General features: G+C 39.1%; 1 protein-coding gene across 4 annotated transcripts in view; it reads right to left on the minus strand.

Annotated features, from left to right (window-relative positions):
- Window positions 1-291: 291 nt before the first annotated feature.
- mib1 (MIB E3 ubiquitin protein ligase 1) overlaps window positions 292-22,261 on the minus strand; it is a 47,816-nt gene continuing 25,846 nt past the window's right edge. The window contains exons 13-22 of one of the 4 annotated variants that reach the window (XM_025007986.2): window positions 9,872-10,004; window positions 7,914-8,000; window positions 7,316-7,474; window positions 5,742-5,923; window positions 5,052-5,241; window positions 4,875-4,953; window positions 4,679-4,765; window positions 3,269-3,337; window positions 2,472-2,572; window positions 292-2,354 (exon numbers count right to left, since the gene is read on the minus strand). In XM_025007986.2, the coding sequence (XP_024863754.1) occupies window positions 2,214-2,354; window positions 2,472-2,572; window positions 3,269-3,337; window positions 4,679-4,765; window positions 4,875-4,953; window positions 5,052-5,241; window positions 5,742-5,923; window positions 7,316-7,474; window positions 7,914-8,000; window positions 9,872-10,004 (1,228 nt within the window). In that variant the 3' untranslated portion in view covers window positions 292-2,213. Of the gene's footprint in view, window positions 2,355-2,471; window positions 2,573-3,268; window positions 3,341-4,624; window positions 4,766-4,874; window positions 4,954-5,051; window positions 5,242-5,741; window positions 5,924-7,315; window positions 7,475-7,913; window positions 8,001-9,871; window positions 10,005-22,261 lie in introns of all 4 variants that reach the window. The other 3 variants (XM_025007985.2, XM_017426035.3, XM_017426034.3) reach the window with 3 other exon arrangements.

A 22,261-nucleotide genomic window follows, 5' to 3' on the forward strand; every position in this document is an offset into this window, starting at 1 on the left:
TTTTTGTGCTCCATTTCTTTTGTTTTTTGACTGTTAGTACGGCTGACCCATCACACTTTGGTGCCGAGTCATTATTAGGTGTTTGCGTTTTCAATTATCCCACACGCCTCCCATCACTGCCACCCCGGCTCCTCTGCGAGGCAGACACCCCACAGCAGGAGAAAAGCAACAAAATGCTAATTTTCTCTTTACAAAGAGGCTGACAACATCTGAGCTCCACTTAAAAAACAAAACAAAAAACAAGCTAATAAAGACTGCAGCAGGCGAAGACGGAAACAGACAGCTCTTTTATGTCACTTGGTTAATTTAGAACTTTATTTCTGCTGGATGGTTGTTTTAAAAGCACTTGTTCGCAATACAGACTGAACGTTTTTAATGATACAAGTCGTACTGCATATGTCAAACATTCATGCCAAAGAAAACACTAGTTACTTCTTTAACAGGACTGTTACAAGTACTGAAAATAAAGTTTAAAAACAGGCTTGTTTAATAAACAGCAACCGTAACAAGACAACACTGCCATAATAAGTACTAGCATTTCTAGCTTAGTGTTATTGTAATCAAGGAAAAGAATCAAAACTGTACTCAAAGGCTGGGAAGTCCTAAAAACAAAAACAGAAAAGAAAGTTGTTTGTGGCTGAAAATTAGGCCATTAGCTGAGGCTCCACAACTCGCCTTTTAAAGGCAAGTTCTGCCTTAAAACTCTTTTTTTTTTCTCCCGCTCCAAAATAAAACACTGATAAAAAGTTACTTGACACTTGAAACAACAAAATGTACTTTTTTCTGTTTCACAAATGAACGAAATTAGGCTTACATACATCTACTTTAAAAAACAAGATTCTACTGATGATTGCTACAAAACTAAATACATCACATAATCCAACAATAATATCTAAGCAGAACGTCTGACAGGTTTTGAGGCTACATAGTAGGAAGGCAGTGATGTCTATAAATCCTATCATTAGGGCAGAAATACAAAATACTTTACATTTTCATCTTCTAATAGATTGTACTCTCTACCTCGATATATGTTTGAGAAAAGGAAATTACACTTAAATTAAAAATCAATACAAGATATAGAGCACCTTATCCCCATATAAATTATTTACCGAGACGATTTTTGGAAGCAAATGGCACTGACTCATCAATGGTGAATTAGCAATGCTCGTTGGATTGTGTAAATCTCACCAGAACAATAACACCAAGTCTCAACGGTTTAACGATAAGGTGTGTTGAGACACTTCAGTCATAGAAGTGTTTGCATCGTATGGGCTTGTGCATGGAAACATTACAACAGAGGACAGAAGCTGGATGAGTTGGGATGCTGGACAGCTACACGACAGCTGGAAGTGTGTCGCAACACTGTGGCTGTTACAGTTTGGTAAACGAAGCCCGGGGTGAAGCAAGCTACCTGCAGGCTGACGGACTAAAGTGTCTGTACTGTTACTGAACTGAAAATGGACCTCCACGATTGGCGCGGACGATGCTTTTTGTTTCGTTTTTCTAGTGCAAAACTGCCGACTTTTGGTCTTTTGCTGCAAGGACAGTTGGGATACGGAGCGTCACCGTCAGCCTTCACGAACACAGACGTCAGGCTGAAACACTCAAAACCTCTAAACAGAGCCACGTTTCCTGAACTTTCCATACTGTCATGGAAAAATAAGCATGGCGAGACCACATTTAGAGTTTCCGATGCCAAAACACTTGCATAAAGGTTTAGAAATACGATAAAATTTGACCACAGCTGGAACTAAATGCGCCACATGCATGAGAACTTCACATCAAAAAGAAAGTGACTGAGCTCCTCTCCAGGAGGCCAAATCCAGGATACAAGACTTGCCCTCTAAATTCATATTCAAGTGAATCTGAACTCCAGTCCGAAAGAGAGAAAACCAAGATCAAATATCGAGTTAAAATACTGGGGGGGAGAAAAGTCTGAGGAGGTGATATTGGAAGGAAAAAAATATATGATTCCTGCATGACAGCATCTGGCTGCACTAAAACGAAGACAAAACAACAAAACCGACTTAATTCAATTCATACTTTTCTACGCTTTGTAACAGAAGTTCCAGGTGAACACAGTCACAACGTTAAAAAGAGCATTTGTAATGTAGTGTAAGACGTGGCTGGTTGACTCGAGTGCTGTGGAGGTGGTGTTGCAGGAGTTGTCAGTCTGGGCTTTGAAAGAGGAAAGGGGGTTTCTGGTGGGAGGTCTAGTAAAGGAGGATGCGGCGCTCGATGGCCTTGCGGCAGATGGGGCACTCGCTCATCCGGTCCCCACAGAGCTGACAGGTGCCGTGGCCGCACATGAAGATCATGTTCTTCAGCCGGTCCAGGCACACCGGACACATGGTCTGCAGGAAGAAACGAAGGAAAGACTTCAGTTTTATTCTGTGACAAAATCAGCGGCACGGCAGTGATGGTCGTCCTGCAGCCCATTTTGCCGCGCGGCTCGTTCTGTGGAGCCTCACCTGCTCCTTGATGTCTTGTAGCTGCTGCTGAAGCTTCTGGACATCGGCGTTGACGTTCGTGTTATCCTTGTCTCTCTGCAGGGCCGGGATGTTTCCACTGGCTGTTTGGACATAAGATGACAAACACATGTTGATAGGGAAAAAAAAAAAAGAAAGGTGAATTCTGTTCCGAGCCTATAAAATTAATTAGTGCTCGGATTTCACCCTGCATCTATAGATTGGACTGCAAATATAACAAGAAATGCAGCTGCAACAGAATTGACATTCTGAAACAAGCTTGGCAGTAGATTTTTCTTCTTGTAAACAAGCAGGAATCTCAAACACATGCATTTTGAATTTATTATTTGGCAGATCACTTCTGGCTCAATGTTCTGGCTCCCTTTCTAATGATTTTTACTCCAGTAATAGACACTTTGTAAAAGCTGGAACAACACAAATCATCATGAAGTGCTTTTGGCACCGGATAATCAACAAACTGCTTGTGAAATATGTGTTCAAAACTGCCTGAATGTGCTATTTGAACACTAATTTTCTAGACTTATGCACTGTTGGGGACTCCAAAGCAGCTGGCAGGCACACCTTCTGAAAAAACCTGCCAGAAGTGGTGAAAATGAGAGTGCGTCAAACAAATATCTTCTATTTTCTAATGTACGCTTGAGTGTTTGGCATTAAATGAGATTAGGATGGGGTTTAGGGGAAAGGAGAGGGGCCAGGGCAGCACTGTGGAAAGGGAGGTGGGGGGGCGCTTGTTAAAAGGAAGGCTCTGATAAGGGAGGGTATGATGGAAGTATACTTACACCAACTTAGTGCCAGATTGTTGGGCTGGAGAAGATCCTGCGATCCCCCTGCCATAGAGTTAGAGCTCCCTGCTGGGAATAACCAGTCACATTGTTATAGCAGGAGCTGATCTTTACCAGCTCAGGAGCTGGCCTGATGAGCAAAACTACTCATTATGGCCTCTAGAGGAGGCTCACACAAAGAATCTGAAGAGAAAGCTAGCAGGTTGGAAGCAGCTATCATAGAGAGAACATGCAGAAATGATTATATTTTTTGCCATCAGCCAGTGCTATGAGTTATTTGTGGTTTCTTGAGACAGACAAACATAAAACCCTCGTTGTAAACTAAAGTTGAATCAAAATAAATAAGTGACAGGTGAATCTTTGCTGCATATTTGCTTCTGAAACAGACAGCAGCAGTCAGTAATCTTGGGACAAAGGGATATGTGATGTAAGCATCCAATGCTGCCCCTTGCATGAGTGTATGTGTGTTTGGATCCGTTTCCTCTTTCGTACACGTCGTAAAAAGTGCAAATGAGACCTGCCGACATGTAGGTTTTAAAACAGCGGTGAAGGAGGAAATTGTGAACTTGCAACAGTTTCCCTTTTAAATAAACAGAAAATGGGAAAATCGTGGTTTGAGGAAACTTTAAAACAAAGTGCTGATAAAAGACTAATAGACATTCTAAGATCAAATAAAAAGATAAGATGGCTGTTTGTGAACGTGACCTAAAACAAATATATTTAAGGACTAAATTGTACCATGATGAAAAACAACATTTTGGGTACAAATATTAACTGAAGCCCTTCTGCAGCTCGGAAACATGTCTGCAAGATAATTAATCGCTCATATTTTATTATTTCAGAACTTGTTTTGTGATTGAATAAAGCAATTCACTTTAATATAATCAATTTTCCATGTCATTAGCCAAACATTGAAGATCATGAAACATGAATAAGTTAATTTGCTTATCTGTTTACTCCAATACTACTTCATTATTCAACATATTCAACTTAGAAAATGCTACGGACTCTACAGAAAACTATTTAAACCGTAAGAATTTAGCATCTCTGGAAATCTAGGGTATGATTTTAGATAAATAAACTTCAAGGAAGCCAAAATCAGAACAGTCATAAAACATGCAAGCGTTAGTAGTGCATTTAGTTTAAAAAGTAATGTTGACTGAGTTTAATTCACTGACAGTTTGAAGTGTCTACTAGGATAAAAAAGACACGATTAAATAAAACAAATGTAAAATAAATGTGTTAAAGCAAAGCATCAACAAAGCAAAAGATAACTGAAAGATGTAGAAATAAGAAAGAAAAAGTACAAAAAAGGGAGTGGATTAAAAGGGAACGGGTGGAAGATTCACTCACTAAGGTCATCATCATCATCATCATCATCATCATCAGCGGCATCATCCTCCATACCTTTCCCTCCGCAGCAGAGAACAAAGGGGGTGCGGCGTTCCACCACAGCCCGGCACTGTACGCACTTCTTCATGAGGCTGGCACAGTCTGCGGGGAACAGACAGATGCACGTTCAGAACAAGAGCCGACGTTTCTACAAAAGGCTAAACATGACGACGCTAGTGTCCAAATGTTGGAATGAGTGTGTGTGACTTACTCTCACAGGCGCACATGTGACCACAGGGCTGGAATAACACGGCTGCTTTTTTGTCAGAGCAGACTACGCACTCCTCGATCTAAACAGAGACACAGTAAAACACAGTAAGAGAACACGATCCCAGTTCGTCTATCCCCTTTCCAAAGCGACGGCAGGTGCCGGCGGCGCCTCTGATACCTTAGTTCTAGACTGGACCTGCTCCTTACAGATGAGACACTTCTTGACACGTGGCGAGCAGAGTGAGCAGGTAGCAATGTGCCCGCACGGTCCAAACAAAGTGTCTCTCTTCATGTCAGAACAAACCATACACTCCTCCAGGGACTCCATGTTGCTGTTCAGAGACGGGCTGCGGGTGCCCACCTGGCCACTGGAGCAAAGAGATTAAAGCCAAGAGTGTGAGAGATTATAAGCAAGACTGGCAGAGAACATACAGTAAAAAAAAAAATAGTTAAATCACAAATTTTATCAATCCCAGAAGCTGCGGAAGCATTAAATCACATAAAAACACCAAACACATTTCATGTATGTTAATTAGAAGGGTTTCTATTAGTGTTTATAAAAAGTAATTTTGATCAAATCCAGGTTTTTACACCTTTCCCCAAGTCAAATTTAAACATTTTACAAGTACATTATTAGACAGATAAGCTTTTTGAGTGTGAAGTTTCATCTGGGTATTTAAATCTGTACTGTTGGCCCTTGGAGTTTACTCCGTTTTTGTCTTCATGTTGAGCTGAGCACACCATCTCCTGGGTCCAACTTCACATTTACCGCACAGAAGAGAGTGATATTGATCTTCTTGCCAAGTTCTCAGCAAGAAAGCCAGTAAGTGTGTTTCCCAAAATGTCACACAATTCCTGGGATGTTTACCTGCTCTTCTCTTTGTGACATTTGGCCAAAGCCTTACAGAGGCTGGGGTCAGGACACAGGTCCAGGGGGGACTGGCCCTTTTTATTGCGAATGGTCAAGTCCGCGCCGTTTGCTGCCAGGAAGCAGGCGATGGATGCTGCACTCTTCTTCTCGGCCCCCTGGGTGCCCAAACCCATGATTAACTGCAGAGAGGGAGACAGACGCACGAAAACAGACCAAGTCAGAGACACATAAAAAGGTTTTTGACATTTCACAACAGAGATTATGATGGTTTTAAGGCCAGCAGAGACAGCTGCATGTCTCCAATATGCAAACTGACTCTGCAACTAATAATGCAGATAAAATAAAAAAAGTAAAAAGTCTTGATTTTGTTAGATTTTTGTGTCTCTTCAGAGTTAAACCTGGGTCTGAATACACATCAATTCAGCACAAATTAGCCAATCGCAGACATGCCTTTAGATGCATGTCAGGCAATATAACCCTCTCACCCCATCTTGTCTTTCTTGATCTCGTAACAACTTCACTCAGTCAACTGTAACTCAAACCCACTTTCTCTCATGCAATTTCCATGTCTGATTCGCTTCAACCAGTAGCTTTTTCATCTCCTCTGATGGAGCCATTGAGCCAGCTAATTTAATTCTCATCTTGTAGGGAGGAGAGGGCCATGGGAGTATCACCCAACTGCACATTTCTTAAATTAGGCCCAGTGTCTGTCTGTTCTGCTCCTCTGAGGAGGAACCAGAGAGGCCAGATTGAGAGGCTCAAATGAGGAGGAGGTAGGAACAGGCAGGAAAAAAAGGAGTGGGTGGGAGGCAGCAGGTGACAGGTACAGAAAAATCTGTCGCTGATGGAAGGCTTTAAAGTCCTCCCAGAAGCGATTAATGATGTGGTGTTAACACGGAGGGGCTTCGAGTCTGACATGCCCCTTTTTTCGGGCTCCACAAAGGAACCCGTTCAGGCTGGTAAAGACAAAGCAGCACACCGGCTCGCTGCTCCGAGCTTCAGTATGAATGATGGGCTGTCCGGCGATGCGGGTGATGGAGACTGTGAGCTTCCTGACTACACGGGATCTGTCATCTCACACAGTGGGCCACATACTGATATTAATAAAAGGTTTATGCATAAGTCCTGAGGAATACTGTAACAGGACGACTCTAAACAGTCTTCCGAGATGATAAATGCCATGTCATGATGCTTCAGTGAAACTCCTAATAAGCAAATGCGTGTCGCAGAATATAAAGAAGCAAAAGCTGTATATTTTAAAGAAGCAACCAAGGCAGCCAGTACAAAGATTTTAACATAACATTTCCAACCAAATATATCTAATTACAACACAATAACTTATTTTGTCAGCTGACTACAAGAGCTCAAGCTGAGACGAGTAAGTGGAACTTCAGAACATTTCTTCCTATTTTTTAAATATAAAAATAAAGTCTGATATCAGTTCATTTGTACATAGATGCATTGAACAGTGAATCTTATTTCTTCTAGTAAAATATGAAACCTTTTCTTTGATGCCTTACGAGTCCTTGGCACATGTAAAATAGCTAAGTTAATAATAGATGCATATGTACCGTGTTCTTGGAGGGTTCCCAGGGCTCCACTTTGCTGACATCCTGCATATCCTGGAGCTGTCGCAATTGGGACAGCGTGTGGTGACGCAGTGCCTCATGAAGAGGTGTGTCCCCGTCCTTATCCTGCACATCGAGCTTGGCCTCTGCCCGCACGAGCAGCTGTTAACAGAAGCGTATAAACAAACAAGAAAAAGAAAAACACCTTCAGTTTTATGCTATCCAAGTGCCACAGCACTGATTTATAAAGCTGCTGCTTACAATGAACTTTTAGTGCATTGTGCAACGCCCAATTATAGAGTGTACTTTTGTTTTGAGTCCACAAGATGGCAACGTGGCAATCTCAATCCAACACCACACCAAAAGAAAGTCTGACTAACACATTCCCTTATAAAGCATTTCCCCTCCCTCAAAAGGCAGGACCTCATTCAACTGCAGGATATCCAACCATGTGAATTAAAGCTGCACTGATGTCGTTCTGCTGCCTTTTGTGTAAAGGAGAGGAACTGGCAGCTAACTGAAGGCAGCATGTTCACTTAGTCCAAGTGAGGAAAGAAAAGAAATGAGAAAGAAAGAATATAACTGAAGTATGAACACCAACCCGAACTATCTGAGTGTGCTGGCGCTCCACTGCAAGGTGTAATGCCGTCTGCTGGTTGACATTCTGGATGTCTAAGCTGGCGTTGCCCTAGGTAGAAAAAAAAAAACGAGAGAAGCAAAAGACAAATTTGGGTATTTGAGCATATTTTAACAACAAACTATAATGTGTCATCTGTATGTTAAAGCTAAAATGACAGAAACGCAAAGAATGTCATAAAAAGAAAGATATATTTTTTTGTTTGTTTAGTAGATAAAAATGAACAACCTTTCTGGCTTTATGTACCATGACAGCACCTTCTGTCCTTCTGACCAGCAAAGTATCACAGAGGGAGCATGAAAAAATAAAAATGGCAGCCTACAAAAAAATGCTGCATGTGATTGTCATTTCCAATAGCAAACATATCAGCTGTGGAGATGTGAAGGTAAGATAAGTATTGTGATCAAGGCGGTGTGTAAAAATCTCAACGTAATAAGATTGCCTGACTGGCTGGTTTGCTGGCTGGCAATCTGCAGTGCACCTAGAAGTGTGGTGCAGTTTCTGAATAGAAAGCTGAGCCATCACTGCGAACAAGCCCATTGCAGGAACTTGGAGAGGGGGAGAAAAAAAAAAAAAGCTGTCCCTGCTGAAAGGGTAGCTTGCACAGTGAACGTTCACACGTTGGGAATGTTGCAGCAACATTACTGCCTTGCACCACATCCTTATTAACCCATTTCTGGCTCAATCAGGTGACTTTTCTGCCCAACTCGTGTATGCATTTTAACTGTCAGAGAGCTAAACCTGCAATCTCAGAAGGGGAAAAGAACATGAAACTATAACTGCAAAAGGAGGAGGATGTGAGGGCCAAGCAGCACTAAAGAACATCCCTGGAGGCCATGTGAATCTTATGGATTCAATAAAAAAAAAAAAAATGGCAGTTAAAGGCGCTTCAACTGGTCTACAGCTTGCTGGCTGCAGGGAGTGCAGTGGAGCTTCTTTCAGTGGTGTTTTGTTGGCTGAAGGTAAAGCTAATACAGGCTGAAATGATGCTGCAGTGCTGCTGTATACTAACTATAAACTGGGATGTCGAAACAGAAGGTGTTTTAATCGTGTTTGGCAATGTCTCATCTCAGGGGTTTGACCAAACAGATTTGATTTGTTTTTAATATTAATCATTTATTCCCGTTTTATTAATGTATGAAAACACAATCTTGGGTACATATATATTTTTATGAATTAAATATATATTTCCTGCCTTTTAGGGACTGTATTAAGTTGAAAGTGTATCAGGCTGGGAGCATTTTAAAACAGAGCTTGAGGCAATTTTTTTGTAATAACACAGTCTGTTCAGTCGTAATGCTACAGAAAGTTAACGTGAGCATTTGTTGTGAAGTTTATGAATTACGGAAAGCTCATGAATCAATCTGCACACACACCAAAAATTATTAAAAATTTAAAAATTTGGAGCCAACGAGTCAGGTAATTCTAGAGACTGTCAAACTTCTTATACACAGTCTCTGTCTTTAAACACACACAACTCACCCAACTCACAAGACGACCACACCTGTTCATAAATACATATAAAGAAGTATATTTGCTGATTTTCTTTCAAAAATCCCTACTGCATAACAAAATACATTACAAGGTATTTCCAAATTATAAAAAAATTCAATTAATCTTTATTACACAGGCAGAAAAATTCAAATTTCTTCAAAATAACATGTCTAATAATCAGTTAGCACCACATTAAAGGATTATGGAGTAAAACAAACATGTTAAATACTTATTTAGAGGCACACATGTTGTATATAAGCTTTCTTTGTTGTGCAAAGCAGTTTACAAATTTGCCCTGCTTGTTGCTTCTTGCTTCAGCACACAGTTGAGTAGATTTTTTAGATCCATGTGTCATTTTTCTCCTCACAAGTTTTGAATTTAGGAATCGATTTTCAACCTGCTAGCTTTCAAACCGCGAGTTTCGTTACCTGATGCACCAAAAGCTCCGCCACCTCCACGTGGTTGTTGAGGGCAGCCAGGTGCAGCGCGGTGTAGCCGTCGTCTTTCTTCTCGTCGACGATCCAAGGCCTCGGCAGTTTGGAGAGCAGCACACGCATGGCACTGCAGAGTGGAGGGGAAAGGGGGAAGGAGAAAGAAGTGAGTGCTCAGCTGGATTCAGGGCTTTGACACACACAGAAAATCTTCAAAAATGTAAAGAGAATGAAAATACTATAAATGAGAGGTGTATCTTTATGATGCAAAAACCAAAATACATCACTAACTTCATTATGTACAACACTGAGTATCTGTACTGCTGACACATTTTTTCAATACACCGTCTTTCTTTTAACAGCAGAACCTTTTTCCATTTCCACACAGCAACAAGAATACCAAATCAACTTAGAGAGGAGTTGCTTTAGCAAGCAGAATGTTATTTAAATCAACCTGTGAGCAATACAATCACTATAATGTTATTATAAGCCCTTTAATAGATGAGATACATAACATTAATGGCCTCAATCTTATAAACTGACAGCATTAATCTTTCGCACACGGTTCAGTTTAAAAGGTAATGTTCCTCACACTGCATTCAAAAATGTCTATGAAAGTGACAGAAAGAGCCACAAAGCAAACGCAGCACTTGTTATTTACATGAGATTAAAGGTGGCCTATATTATCGAAGCCATAGAGTCACCATTTACTCACAATATAATGTCACAGCATCGAAACGTACATTTAGTGTCATGTCTGCGATGATTGTGGAAAACATATTACAGTAAATGAAAGATGTTGAAACTATCATTTTTTTAAGTTTCTTAAACAGTCTGAGTTATACTAGTGAGGGTTTTGTTGCATTTAATAAAACCCTCAGTAGTATTCAGTAATGTGTTAAACATAACAGTAACAGGAAGTTTTTCATCCATGGTCAGACAAGGTGCAGACTTCAAGGATTTATAATTAATTTTCTTTTAATAATTTGACTAGTAAATGCAAAAACAAACAAACAAAGAAGATGTTGTTGTTACATGTTGGATAAACTATGGAGAAGAGAAGACTGAATAGTATATATATTTTTTTAAATCAATCAAATCATTTCAAACAGCTGATCAGAAACGTAAGCATCTCCTTGCTGCTGTGCCGATCTGTCTGTTAAAATAACAGCAGCAGTTCATGTTTGCTGTGTCAAAACTGATGCATTTATAGGCTTAATGCAGCTCAATTTGTGTCACAAAATGTCATAAAAAGTATTTCAAACATGGCCGGTTCAGTTGCTGTCAGATTAATGAAAAGCGGTGCATGAGCGAAAGGTGCTTTAAGCACCTATCTCGCTCCCATCTCTTCAGTTAAAGAGAAACCCCTTCTCCCTTGATGATGCACACAAATATCTGTCAACAGGAGGCAAAACATTAATTACACAAGATGCAGTCACATTCACCCAGGTTTCGTCTGGAGAGAAAAGGAGGGGAAGGGGGGAAAAATATCTATTGTTTAAACGGTGCTGTTGAGCAGAAGTGGTCTGCTGAAAAGAGCTGGTTCTGTGGCTCTGAAGGGCATTTAGAGGACAGGTGGGAAAATAAATGATAGTTTACTGAACTGTCACTCTCAACAGTGTCAGAGGGGAAAAGAGATCTTTGAGAGTGGAACAACTTAAGAACAAAGTTTAAAAAAAAGACTGAAAAAAACCCCCCAAACTATTCTTTCAGGGTAGAACTGATGTAAGCGGTTATTTATCTTCAAATAACTTACAAAGATTTCATAGCTTGGAAGTTGTGGTTTAGTGTTTGAAGCCATCAATAGTTTCTTTACACAGACAGTACCTTCTTTTCTCCTACAGCCAGGAATATGGTGCACAAATTATATAAAATGCTAAAATAAAGAGCAAATATGTGTTCAAGCGTTAAAAATAAAAAAGAAAAAAGTCACAGACCAAAGTTTGAAATTGTGTAAACACTATGACATGTAAAACAATCCATTATAAAGCCTCTTTTCAAAATTTTTTTGGGTCCATCTTTGTATTATTAAGCACAGAGAGCACCTTCAATATGAAATGAAGCAGCAGTACTTGAGGGAACACTTGTGACCTTGTTTAACCCCAAATAATTATGCAAGGCATATCTTTGAACTGCGACAAAAGGAGGCAGCAGATTTTCTCTGACTGATATGGCTGAATGACGCGCACTGGAGTGTTTAGGTAAGGTAAATAGGATCTCCGACAGTACAGCGAGGAAATGAGCTCCAGCATGGGGCAGGAAAGGTCACAGCTTGCGCAGTCAATGAAAACTGTAAACTATTAGGGGAGAAGAAAAAAAAAAAAAGGAAGAAATGCAAACAAGCTGGTATACGTTAAGACGGAAGGTTAAAAGGAATGAACGATTCTCTGTGGGTTTATGCTAAACCTACATTTAGCTTCCCTCCTTCTAAAGGAAAAAAAAAAAAGCATCATCCTCTTGAGGAAAGCAGAGAAAGAGCAGCAGGGAAACACGGGGCAGGCAGTCAGCACCTCTGTTCAGATAAAGATTTGGTGGCTGGCGTACTGCTGCAGTGATGAACAGTGCAGCACACAGATCCCAGGCTTCCTCGCTCTCTCACTCCCTCTCAATGCACAGAGGCTTATGCACCTGCATTGCTTGCAGCCATCTTTAAACTACTAAATGCAGAGATGCACTCTTTGAAACAGGAAAGCAGCCGCGCCCATTCTGCCTAATGTCACATTCACAACATGTCACCGCTGTTAGAGAGGCATTAGCTCGCATACTGTTGATTTTTTCATCTCATAAGGGATTTCTTGGTCAATTCAATTGTGTCTCACCCACTGGGTAGCAGCTGAGACTTAAACAAGCAAGTTATTCAAGAAAAGCCACATCAGAGTCTTGCCCAAAGCTATTACATAAAATTTATTCACAGTGGTTAAAAATAACCCTCTTTTAGTCTTCTTTGAAGACAGAATAACAATATAAGAAAACAATCCACTGGTTTACTAGAATTATACTGTTTCAAATTAAGCCCTTGTCAATAATTATTGCTGATTTGTGACTTTCCAGTATTAAAAAAAAAACCCAGAACAACTGTCCAAAGAATGGTACTAGTTACACTATGAAGGCAAGCTAATGACTTCTTGTGACCAAAAAAAAAAAAAAAAAAAAAAAAAATATATATATATATATATATATATATATTCTTTGGTAATGTTGAGGGTAGGATCTGACCGACCAGCTGAGGATGTAGATTCTGACTGAGAAACCACACAAACTTAATCCCGGAGTTAATTTTAAGATAATTTAGGTTATCAGTAAACAGACATTCACCTCAGAGGTTGAATTTCTTTCTATCAACCAAACTTTAAAAATGATGATGCTGTTGTTGTGAGTGGAGAAGGAAACACTGCTAAGGAAAGGAAGTAGAAGGGGATATGAAAGAACGGGAGACATGATGGAACTGGGTCACCCTGTGAGTGATCCCAGAGGTCCCAAAGGAGAGCTGCATCGCGTCTTGTTGGTTTGGACTACAATTTGTCATTGAATGAGACATCGACACCCTCAGCTTTGTGTTTGCTGGCATTTGTCACTGCATGTAAGACAGTGAAAGTGTGTGCAAGTTTAATTGCGTATATGGATGTAAGGGTTGACAGAGCCCTTCTGCTGCCCTCGCCTGGCTGACAGCCATCTGCGTCGTGGTCAGTATTCCTTATAACAACAGGAAGTGAGAGTCAGGGGACAATAACTTGAGTAGGACAGGGCAGAACTGGAACCGTCAACATCCAACCAGAGATTAATGGCTGTGTGCAAACATATGGTTACTCTGATGTAGGAGACGTGTTTGGAATAACATCTTCTATTAACCACAGCTTTAAGCTGAAGACTGGAGATTGAAATTCTGCATTGGAAACTGGGAACAAAAATGTGCCACCTGTTTTAAGGAACAGCAACAGTGAAAAGACTAATCAAATAAATGATCAATCTTACAGATATAGAAGAGATTATAAGAGACAAAAGAATCAGTGAATGATTGCAAGCATCTCTTCCCAACATGTGAACCAAATATCTCAAGCTAAGTCTAGTCCAACAGAAATTTTAAGTCAAGTACTTTGTGTAAAAAGTGATCACTGACTGAAACAATTACCAGAAAGTAAAAAAACTAAATAATAATATAATGAGAAAACTGAATGCTATACATTTAATTTACACTCATGCTGAATCTCATGTCAGGAAACTGTGAGGGATGGGACTCACTTTATAATAAAGTTAATAGAACAGTCACATGTTTGACACAGAGTTAAACAGAATAATACTGAATCAATAATCAAGCCAGATATTAGCAAATGGTTCAATGAGACAATTGATCACTTCTCACTTTCCATACTGTTATAAGGACTTTGTTACAAAAATGATCTAAATTCCAATATATGCTGCTCAAATGGTCACCAAATATATTATTCAGCATAATTTGTGCCTTCATATACAAGTATGTGCAAGTTACCCGTTCCATATGCATTAGGTATCTGCACACCACCACGAATGATGGCTTTATAACTGGTTACTGACAACAAGCTGGATGACCTCTCCCTCTTTCCCTCTGAGCAAGCAGTGACCGTGAGAATTTTTAATCTTGATCACAGCAAATACTGTTTTTTAAGCCCAAAAAAAGACTTTTGAATTTTTGCAACTTGGATAATTTTTTTTTTGAGCCTGTGAAGTGCTTTCAGCTAAAACAGAGACTAATTTCTTACATGGATTTTAGCTGATTGCATTCTGTGAGGTTTGTCTAATATCAGTTACCAAATATAGGCAGATTTCTTTTCCCTAATGTAGAGCCCTTCCTGGAACAGCGTTTCCAGATGAGACGACTTCAGACGATACGCGTGGTGTCAGCTCATTGAAGGCGAGATCAATACTTTCAGGTCCTTTGAAATAGTGGACCCTATCTCTTATAAATCACTCACAAAGCCAGGACATCACTCCCGAATGGACCCCCATTCCATTCTTTCCACTCAGAGCTGGGGAGTGCTCTTCATCACATGTGAGAGATTTGGATGCCACAAAGTCGCTAGCAGCTGGAAGACACAGTGTCACTGACGGTAAAACCTGATCCTTTTAATTAAAATGTTTCTAAAACTCCATTTGTTTTTAAAATCAATTAAACAGGTTTAGTACAAAAAATAGGGGAAATTAAACTGAGCAATCACTAAATGACATAGTTGATATTAGACATTACAAATAAATTAGTTGGTCTGTAAGCACCGGTGCAGTGGTTCGAGCTGTCACCTCCCAGAAAGAACGCCGCAGGTTCGCCTCCCGCCCTTTCTGGGTGGAGTTTGAATGAAGTAAACCCGAAGTGGGTTTACTTCGGTTTCCTCCCACAAACCAAAAACATGCATGTTAGGTTGATTGGTAGCTCCAAATTGTGTGACTCTAAAGAGTGTGAATGGCTACCACACAGTAACAATTATTTACAAGATGACTTTGTTAGAGCCACCCCACAGGTATCTGCCATCCTGCTGCTGGCAGAGTAAATAAACACAGGTAGCGTCCAGGACACCAGAGAGCTGAGGATAAGAACCTGACTACCTCCACTTGGGGAGGAAAAAAAAAGCTTTCATTACCATGCTGTGAAGAGAGTAATTTCCCCTACAATGTGACCTTCCCCTGCCTGCCCTACCTCAGGCTCATGAGTGAGCATGCTTTTATTATAGACTATTTGCATAAACTGACAGGAAAGGGGTACATTTCTATGATGTTTTGGTTATCACTATACTATTTGCTGGTGCCTTGAAGGTTGTCTTGGAAACATCAGATGCATTTTCAAACATCTCGGGTTCGGTTTTATGTACACTTGGGGAGTTGGTGGGGAGCATAAAGGCTTAGTTTTAATTAGCCGTAAATCACCTGGTGATATGGGGTGTCCCTGATTCATGGCAATTTATGAGAAAAAAAAGAAAAAAAAGAAAAAAGGAGGCGGCAAAACAGTCAGAGGCAAAAATGGTGCATTAATATCTTGTTGCTTCAAGATGACCCAATTATTTTCTCATGCTACTTTTCCATTGCACTTACTAACCTTCAACACCTTAAAAATATTGTTTATTTGTCAACCAGCCATAACAGTATTAATGTATTATTTTACTCTAAAGAAAGCATAGCTTAAAGAAGGAGCAAGAACATGCAGATTTAATAAAAATACACATAAATCATGGTGAAACTATATTAAAAATTTGGTATATGATGTATAAAACAATGCAATTACTTAGCATTGCTTTAACACAGGCTTAGATACAACTAAACCCTATTATACAGAATGTGCATTTGCTTCTGAACTATTAAATAGATAGACAATTGAAGATGTAATAAACTTGCTTACTGCAAGTCAACTCATTTTTAACCAAGGTTTGATTTAAATAAGTCTTTATAATAAATATACAAAAAGGTGAACGATATCTTAAAAGAAACAAAATGCATGAGTAAAAAAGGAATAATCATTAGAATTTACCTATTTCTTTATAATACATAACAGCATACAGTAAAATAAAAAAGTGGGGGATTCTCTCTGTATATATCAATCGTATCATAAAAACAAAAAAAACTGCATTAAGGAGTACTAACCAGACAAATGACAGTGATTAATTACTAATATTGAATCAGAAAGAAAGAGCCCAAAAATAAACAGCTGAGCCAAAAAACCCAAACAAATACAAAAAAAAAACCTAGACTCCATTTTTTCTGGCAAACAAAACCTGCACAAGTTTTAACTGAGGCACAAAGCAGTAAATAGAACCGAGGGACTTTGGGTTTTGCAGAGCAGTGGAGAATTTAGCTGCTCTGAAGGTCCTTCGATCGACAGCCTTTCAGCAACCGGCTGCTGTCACCGTATGGGAAGACCGTCTGAGAGGCTCCCATGATCTACAGCCTCATGACAAATCTACCACTTTAAATCACCTCTCTCTGCCTGGTACACCCCACCCTGCACACTCCCCCCTGAAACACATACACACAAAAAATGTTTGGCAGAGCAGGTCTAACGTGACATAAACAAGTAACTGTACTGCAACTGATGAGTCTTGGTTTGTTAAACCTTTAGGCAGAAAAGGTAGCCGAGAAAGGAGTTCGTTAATTACAATCTATTGTTTGCCGTGGAGAAGAATGGGGATCAAAGGATCATGCATCAGCCACTTCCTCCTATAAGCACTGAGACAACAGGGCATATGCCCAAGAGTAGAAAAGAAGAAATGTCTAACAACTCACTTGTTAATGGTGAGGGAATGAGCTCGTATGAATTCTGTGTACATTACAGAGATAAAGCTCAATAGAAGCTTCTACAAATTACGCAGCTCCAACCCCACAAATTACTTCACAGATACCACTATAATGTTTTTGTCAAGCAAGCATCCACATTAGCTACTCTCCCAATAATGCATGATGCTTCTTCCAGTTAATTTGTCTTGTTCATGTTTGTTTGTCTGCCCACACACTGAAAGGAGACCCCCCTCCCCCCCAATTGTTTACACTCTTTGACCTGTCATAATGCATTTACATGGAAGCCATTGACTTTAGTGTCCGCACAGGTTACCAAGGTAACATGGCCTGCATTATTCAACAGCTACCCTTAGTTTAGATCTGAACGTTGGCCTGAATGTGTCCCTCAGAGCACATTAAGGTTACTAATACTTACTCCACTGACAAGAAATCTAGATGGCTGTATATAGGATACTACCAACTAGAAATTAAGACCACACTTTATATTTTATAGAGTTTAGTCAGGTGACTAACAAATCAAAAGTGTAAACAACTGGTTGCCCTCAAAGCACAGTTTTATTTTAAAGACAAAAATCGAACATCCTCTAGTGAATAAATCCATTAAATCCCTTACTTAAGTTTGCTTGATATTTAAAGCACAATACAATATCAATCCCTCATTGTCCTGTTTTCATATGATTCCAGAAGATCCCATTCCACTTGGCACTGATGCAAAATATCAAGTGAAAGACATAAATCAGAATCTCAAATGCACAATCCAGAACCCAAAACCTATGCACTAGATTTATACTGACATCCATTTTATACCATTATTGATATATTTTAGCGAGATCTAAAAGAAACAAAATGCCGAGATAATTCACACTATTTAAAAAATAAAAATAAAAATCACACTAGGCAGTTTGACACTGAAATTTCTGAACAGTAACAGGGTTTCTTCAGTTTTGTAGGGTGTTAAAACCATATCTACCATTCTACAAGGTTTATAGTAAAATTTTACATGCATTCACTCAGCTAAAAAAAAAAATGCAGTAAGCTTTAGTGTTTCATAAAACTCAAAAAATGGAGATATCATTGTTCTTCAAACATAAAAAACTATGTTATTTTCCTTATTCCAATACATCAAATAAATAGATAAAACAGAGTTTTTAAATGGGCAGTGACGACATTAAAGATGCCTGACAGCTGTGCTGTGGAAGTACATCACCTTGCTTTGTCACATTTATTACCTGCATTGTTGGGGCACCTAAAGTACTGCAAATAAATCCGCCGTTTTCTAGGTTTGTCAAGAGAGCAAAGAACATCATCAGTGATTGTAGTGGCCTCACAATGGAAGCTTTTCTCATTGCATGTTTATGGTCACTTTCCCAAAAGCTCTTTATGTCCTTGAGCTGCTTCAGTAAGGGTTGCACAGCGCTCCTCCCTCTCTCTCCTTCATCTATCCATCCCTCGACTCTTAATTTCTTCTTTTCCTCCTCCATTTATCCATCCTTCTCTCCCTTTGCAACCCAACATATGCTGGTAGAAAGGACTCAATACTAAAGCACGCCACAGGACAGAGCATTACAGCAAGGCTGAGCTTATCTATTGGCTGAGAGCCACATTGGTCCAGTCTTTGGAGGACTTGTGGGCATCCTGATTGGTCGCAGGGGGATTGAGGCATGTATTAGCTTGTCCTTTGGCTGATCTGCTGGACTGGCCCCAGCTCACAGGCAGTGTTAAACACAGGTGGAGCGTCTACTAGTGGGGGGACTTGAGAAGTCACAGTGCATGCTGCAGCAAACTGGCACCCAAGTTAGCTGAATGAATCAGTCACTGCACTACAGATGGTGCTCTAATCAGAGAGTAACTTTAAAGCAAGACAATGGAGAGCCTAACAGAACAACTGGGAATAGTAACATGCAGAGGATAAATAATCACAAGAAAACAAATTTACAGCTGACCCCACATGCATGGCCTCATATTTTGTTGCCTGCCATTACCAATTAAGTTTCATTACACTGCAAAAAATGTTGACATCTAACACATGTTGGATCTTCTGGCATTTGTGACTGTCTTCACTTTAATCAGCTTTAAAAATTTAAGATGAAACTTTACATAACAGAACCCTGGATAACTGAGGCAACAACAACAGCATAATCTGCGCAGTATGCATACATTTATTTACCTGGGTGGCTGACTTGCATATAAATAAACATAAAACACCATCTGTATACGGTGAACGGGCGTTTTTAAGAAAATGACTTTGCACATATACAAAGTCTGAGAAGGCATAGGTTGACTATTTTTTGCGTCACCTAAAAGTAAAAATGTAACGTATGGTGTAAGATCAGAGGCAAGAAAGACAGGAGCTTTTTCCTGCAGTGAGGCTAGAGGGAACAATGGGCTGCTGGATCAGAGAGTCTACTGCCGCTGGCTTCCCCCTCCAGCACCCAGGTATGTTGGTTCATTCATAAATCATTTTTATTCCTCCAAGCGCTCAACAGCTTCACCTCTTCAAATGATGCACTGTGTAAAGGGATGAGAAGGCAAAAGAGGGTGGTTGAGGTAGAAAGGAGAGAGAAGAGAGGATGAACTGAGGGTAGATGTGTGACTGAATTAAAAAAAAAGCTGAATTAGTAACTGGACCTTTTTTTTTTTATCTGTTTCAACAAACTGTTCAAACTAAAACAGGGAATTTCTTTATTGAAAAGCAACATCTTCCAAAACAGCTCCTAGTCTTTCAGTGTGTTGTGAAAAAAACAAACAAACAAAAAAAAACGCTTCTCCGAGACGAGCAATCCAGTGTGGACTGACCAAATTTAGTCACAAAGACACTCTCACTCACATCTAATTTGTTAATATAATATTAAATAAGTGATCGCACAGAGCACAATCCTGGACTTAAAGCTTCACACTTCAACCATTGCAAAAAAGTGCAACCACTTTTGTGAAACACCACAGCTACATTTTCAAACAAGATGTAACAAGGCAACGTGAAAATAGATCCTCAATTTGCTCCTAGAATAGTTACATTTTAAACATGTTATAATACATTCAGTGAAAAAGATGAAAAGAACGATGCAAAAGTGTGTATCTGTGTGCAGACTGCAAATGAACTATTATTTTTTCCATTCAGTCAGTTCAAATATTGATTTTGAGTTGTTTGGGCAAAATAATTTATTGTGTTAGATTTCCAGAGGGACTAGGATCTTAAAATCTGTTATTTTATTGTTATTTTGAATTAGTAGTTACACCATCATACACCAACCCAATCTCTCAGGCCAGCTAATCAGCTGCTCCTGAGAGTGACTAAAATTAAGAGGAAGCTTAGTGGGGAAAATCCTTTTTTTTCTGTTGCAGCTCCTGAAATGTAGAATGACCTGCATTTGCATGTAAAAAAAGCTTTTTTTCTGTCTGTTTTTACATTTCTTCTTACAGCCCATCACTCCCATTGGTCTTTGACACCCCATGAAACAATGATTTTGCTTTATTTTAGCTGATTTTCTTTTTTAAATAAAAGGCTGTTCTTACATATAGTTTATGTTTTATGTATTTTATGTTTGTTACGCCGTGATTGGTGCTAATACGTCTTATTTATTCTTCTGTACAGTCCTTTGGTCCAATGTGGTTTAAAGTGCTTTAGAAAGTTGAATTGAACTGAACTGAATTGTAGATTAGATTATTTGTTTCCCTTAACAACTAAATTGAAAGCCATGAATCATAAATTTATTTCTATCCTTATCAACACACAAAATAGAAAAACATAAAAAAAAAATGTAAGCAACGTTTTATAGAAGAGAACCAAATTCTTTCGTCTGAAACAGATTATTTTCTGAAGATAAACATTTCTCTGACAGAGGACCATTGAGCGAACAACCTCAAAGTTTCTACCCAACTCGGTAAAGAAGAAGCAGATTACAAAGTCCATTACAACATTTATTGCAAAGGATTTGTGTCCACATTCTGTTGTTGAAAACCAGCATTTGTTGCATCTTTTGGAGCCATGATAGAACATGACCATCAAAGATGAAAGACACAACCATTCCCACACTCTACAACGGGACTAAAACCACTGAAGAAAATGGCTACGATCGCTCTCACATGTAATGTGTGGACATCAACTGCCAAAAGATATTAAGACACTGTACTCACCATTTTGACTCCTTTTTTGTTCATTTAGTTTGAATGAAAACTGTTTTATATTGCGGTGTAGAACAAAAGCATTTTGTTTTGTTTTTGTTTTTAGGTTTGACAAATTCTGAATTTTGTTTCAAGTGTGATTATGGAGAATGGTGAATATTCATTTTAGAATCACTCCCTGAATCACAATCAAATCCTGGGGTGCCTAAAGAGCTCCACCCTTTCTCAGCGCTGCTTTAAGCAAAAAAAAAAAAAGTTAGTGAAAAAGTTGGTTAAAGCACTTGTTGAACTGCCTTGTTGCTGAAAAGTGCTATATAAATAAATTTGACTTTGACTTTTAGTGTTCTAAAATTGTAGGATCTAGAAACTAATAATAAAAGATTAAAAAAATTATATTTAGGATTTTACAAACAATCTCATATCAACTTATTAAATGATTTGATAACATCTCAAATTTATCAACTAATAATTTAAAAAAAAATAAAGCAAATGGTTAATCTAATGCTAATCGGTTTTGTTTTACTTTTTTGGCTTTGTTTTTTTAATTGGAATGGTAATTTGTCTGAAATGGTACTCATAGACAGAAAAACCTAACTCGGCCTTCATCCAGTGAAACAAAGCACATCCATTAGTGGACCCTTAGACCCTTTTCTTATTGATCGATTAACTGCTCAGCTAAACATTCAGCCCTGTGCTATTCATCATGGAGGGAAGACATAAGCCATGCTGCTGTGTTTCAGGAGCAGATGGGATGGCGGAATGTAATTGAGATTAAACTGGTGGGTTGGGTGCCTACAACAAGCAGAGTGGAAACCCATAGAGGGAATACACAAAGCACACAAGGGCATCCTCAGCTGAGAAAGTACAGGTGCTGGTCATAAAATTAGAATATCATGAAAAAGTAGATTGATTTCAGTAATTCCATTTAAAAAGTGAAACTTGTATATTATATTCATACATTACATACAAACTCATATATTTCAAATGTTTATTTTGTTTAATTTTGATGAT

This window comes from Kryptolebias marmoratus, linkage group LG20 (assembly GCF_001649575.2).
Source record: "Kryptolebias marmoratus isolate JLee-2015 linkage group LG20, ASM164957v2, whole genome shotgun sequence".
Lineage (NCBI taxonomy): Eukaryota > Metazoa > Chordata > Actinopteri > Cyprinodontiformes > Rivulidae > Kryptolebias > Kryptolebias marmoratus.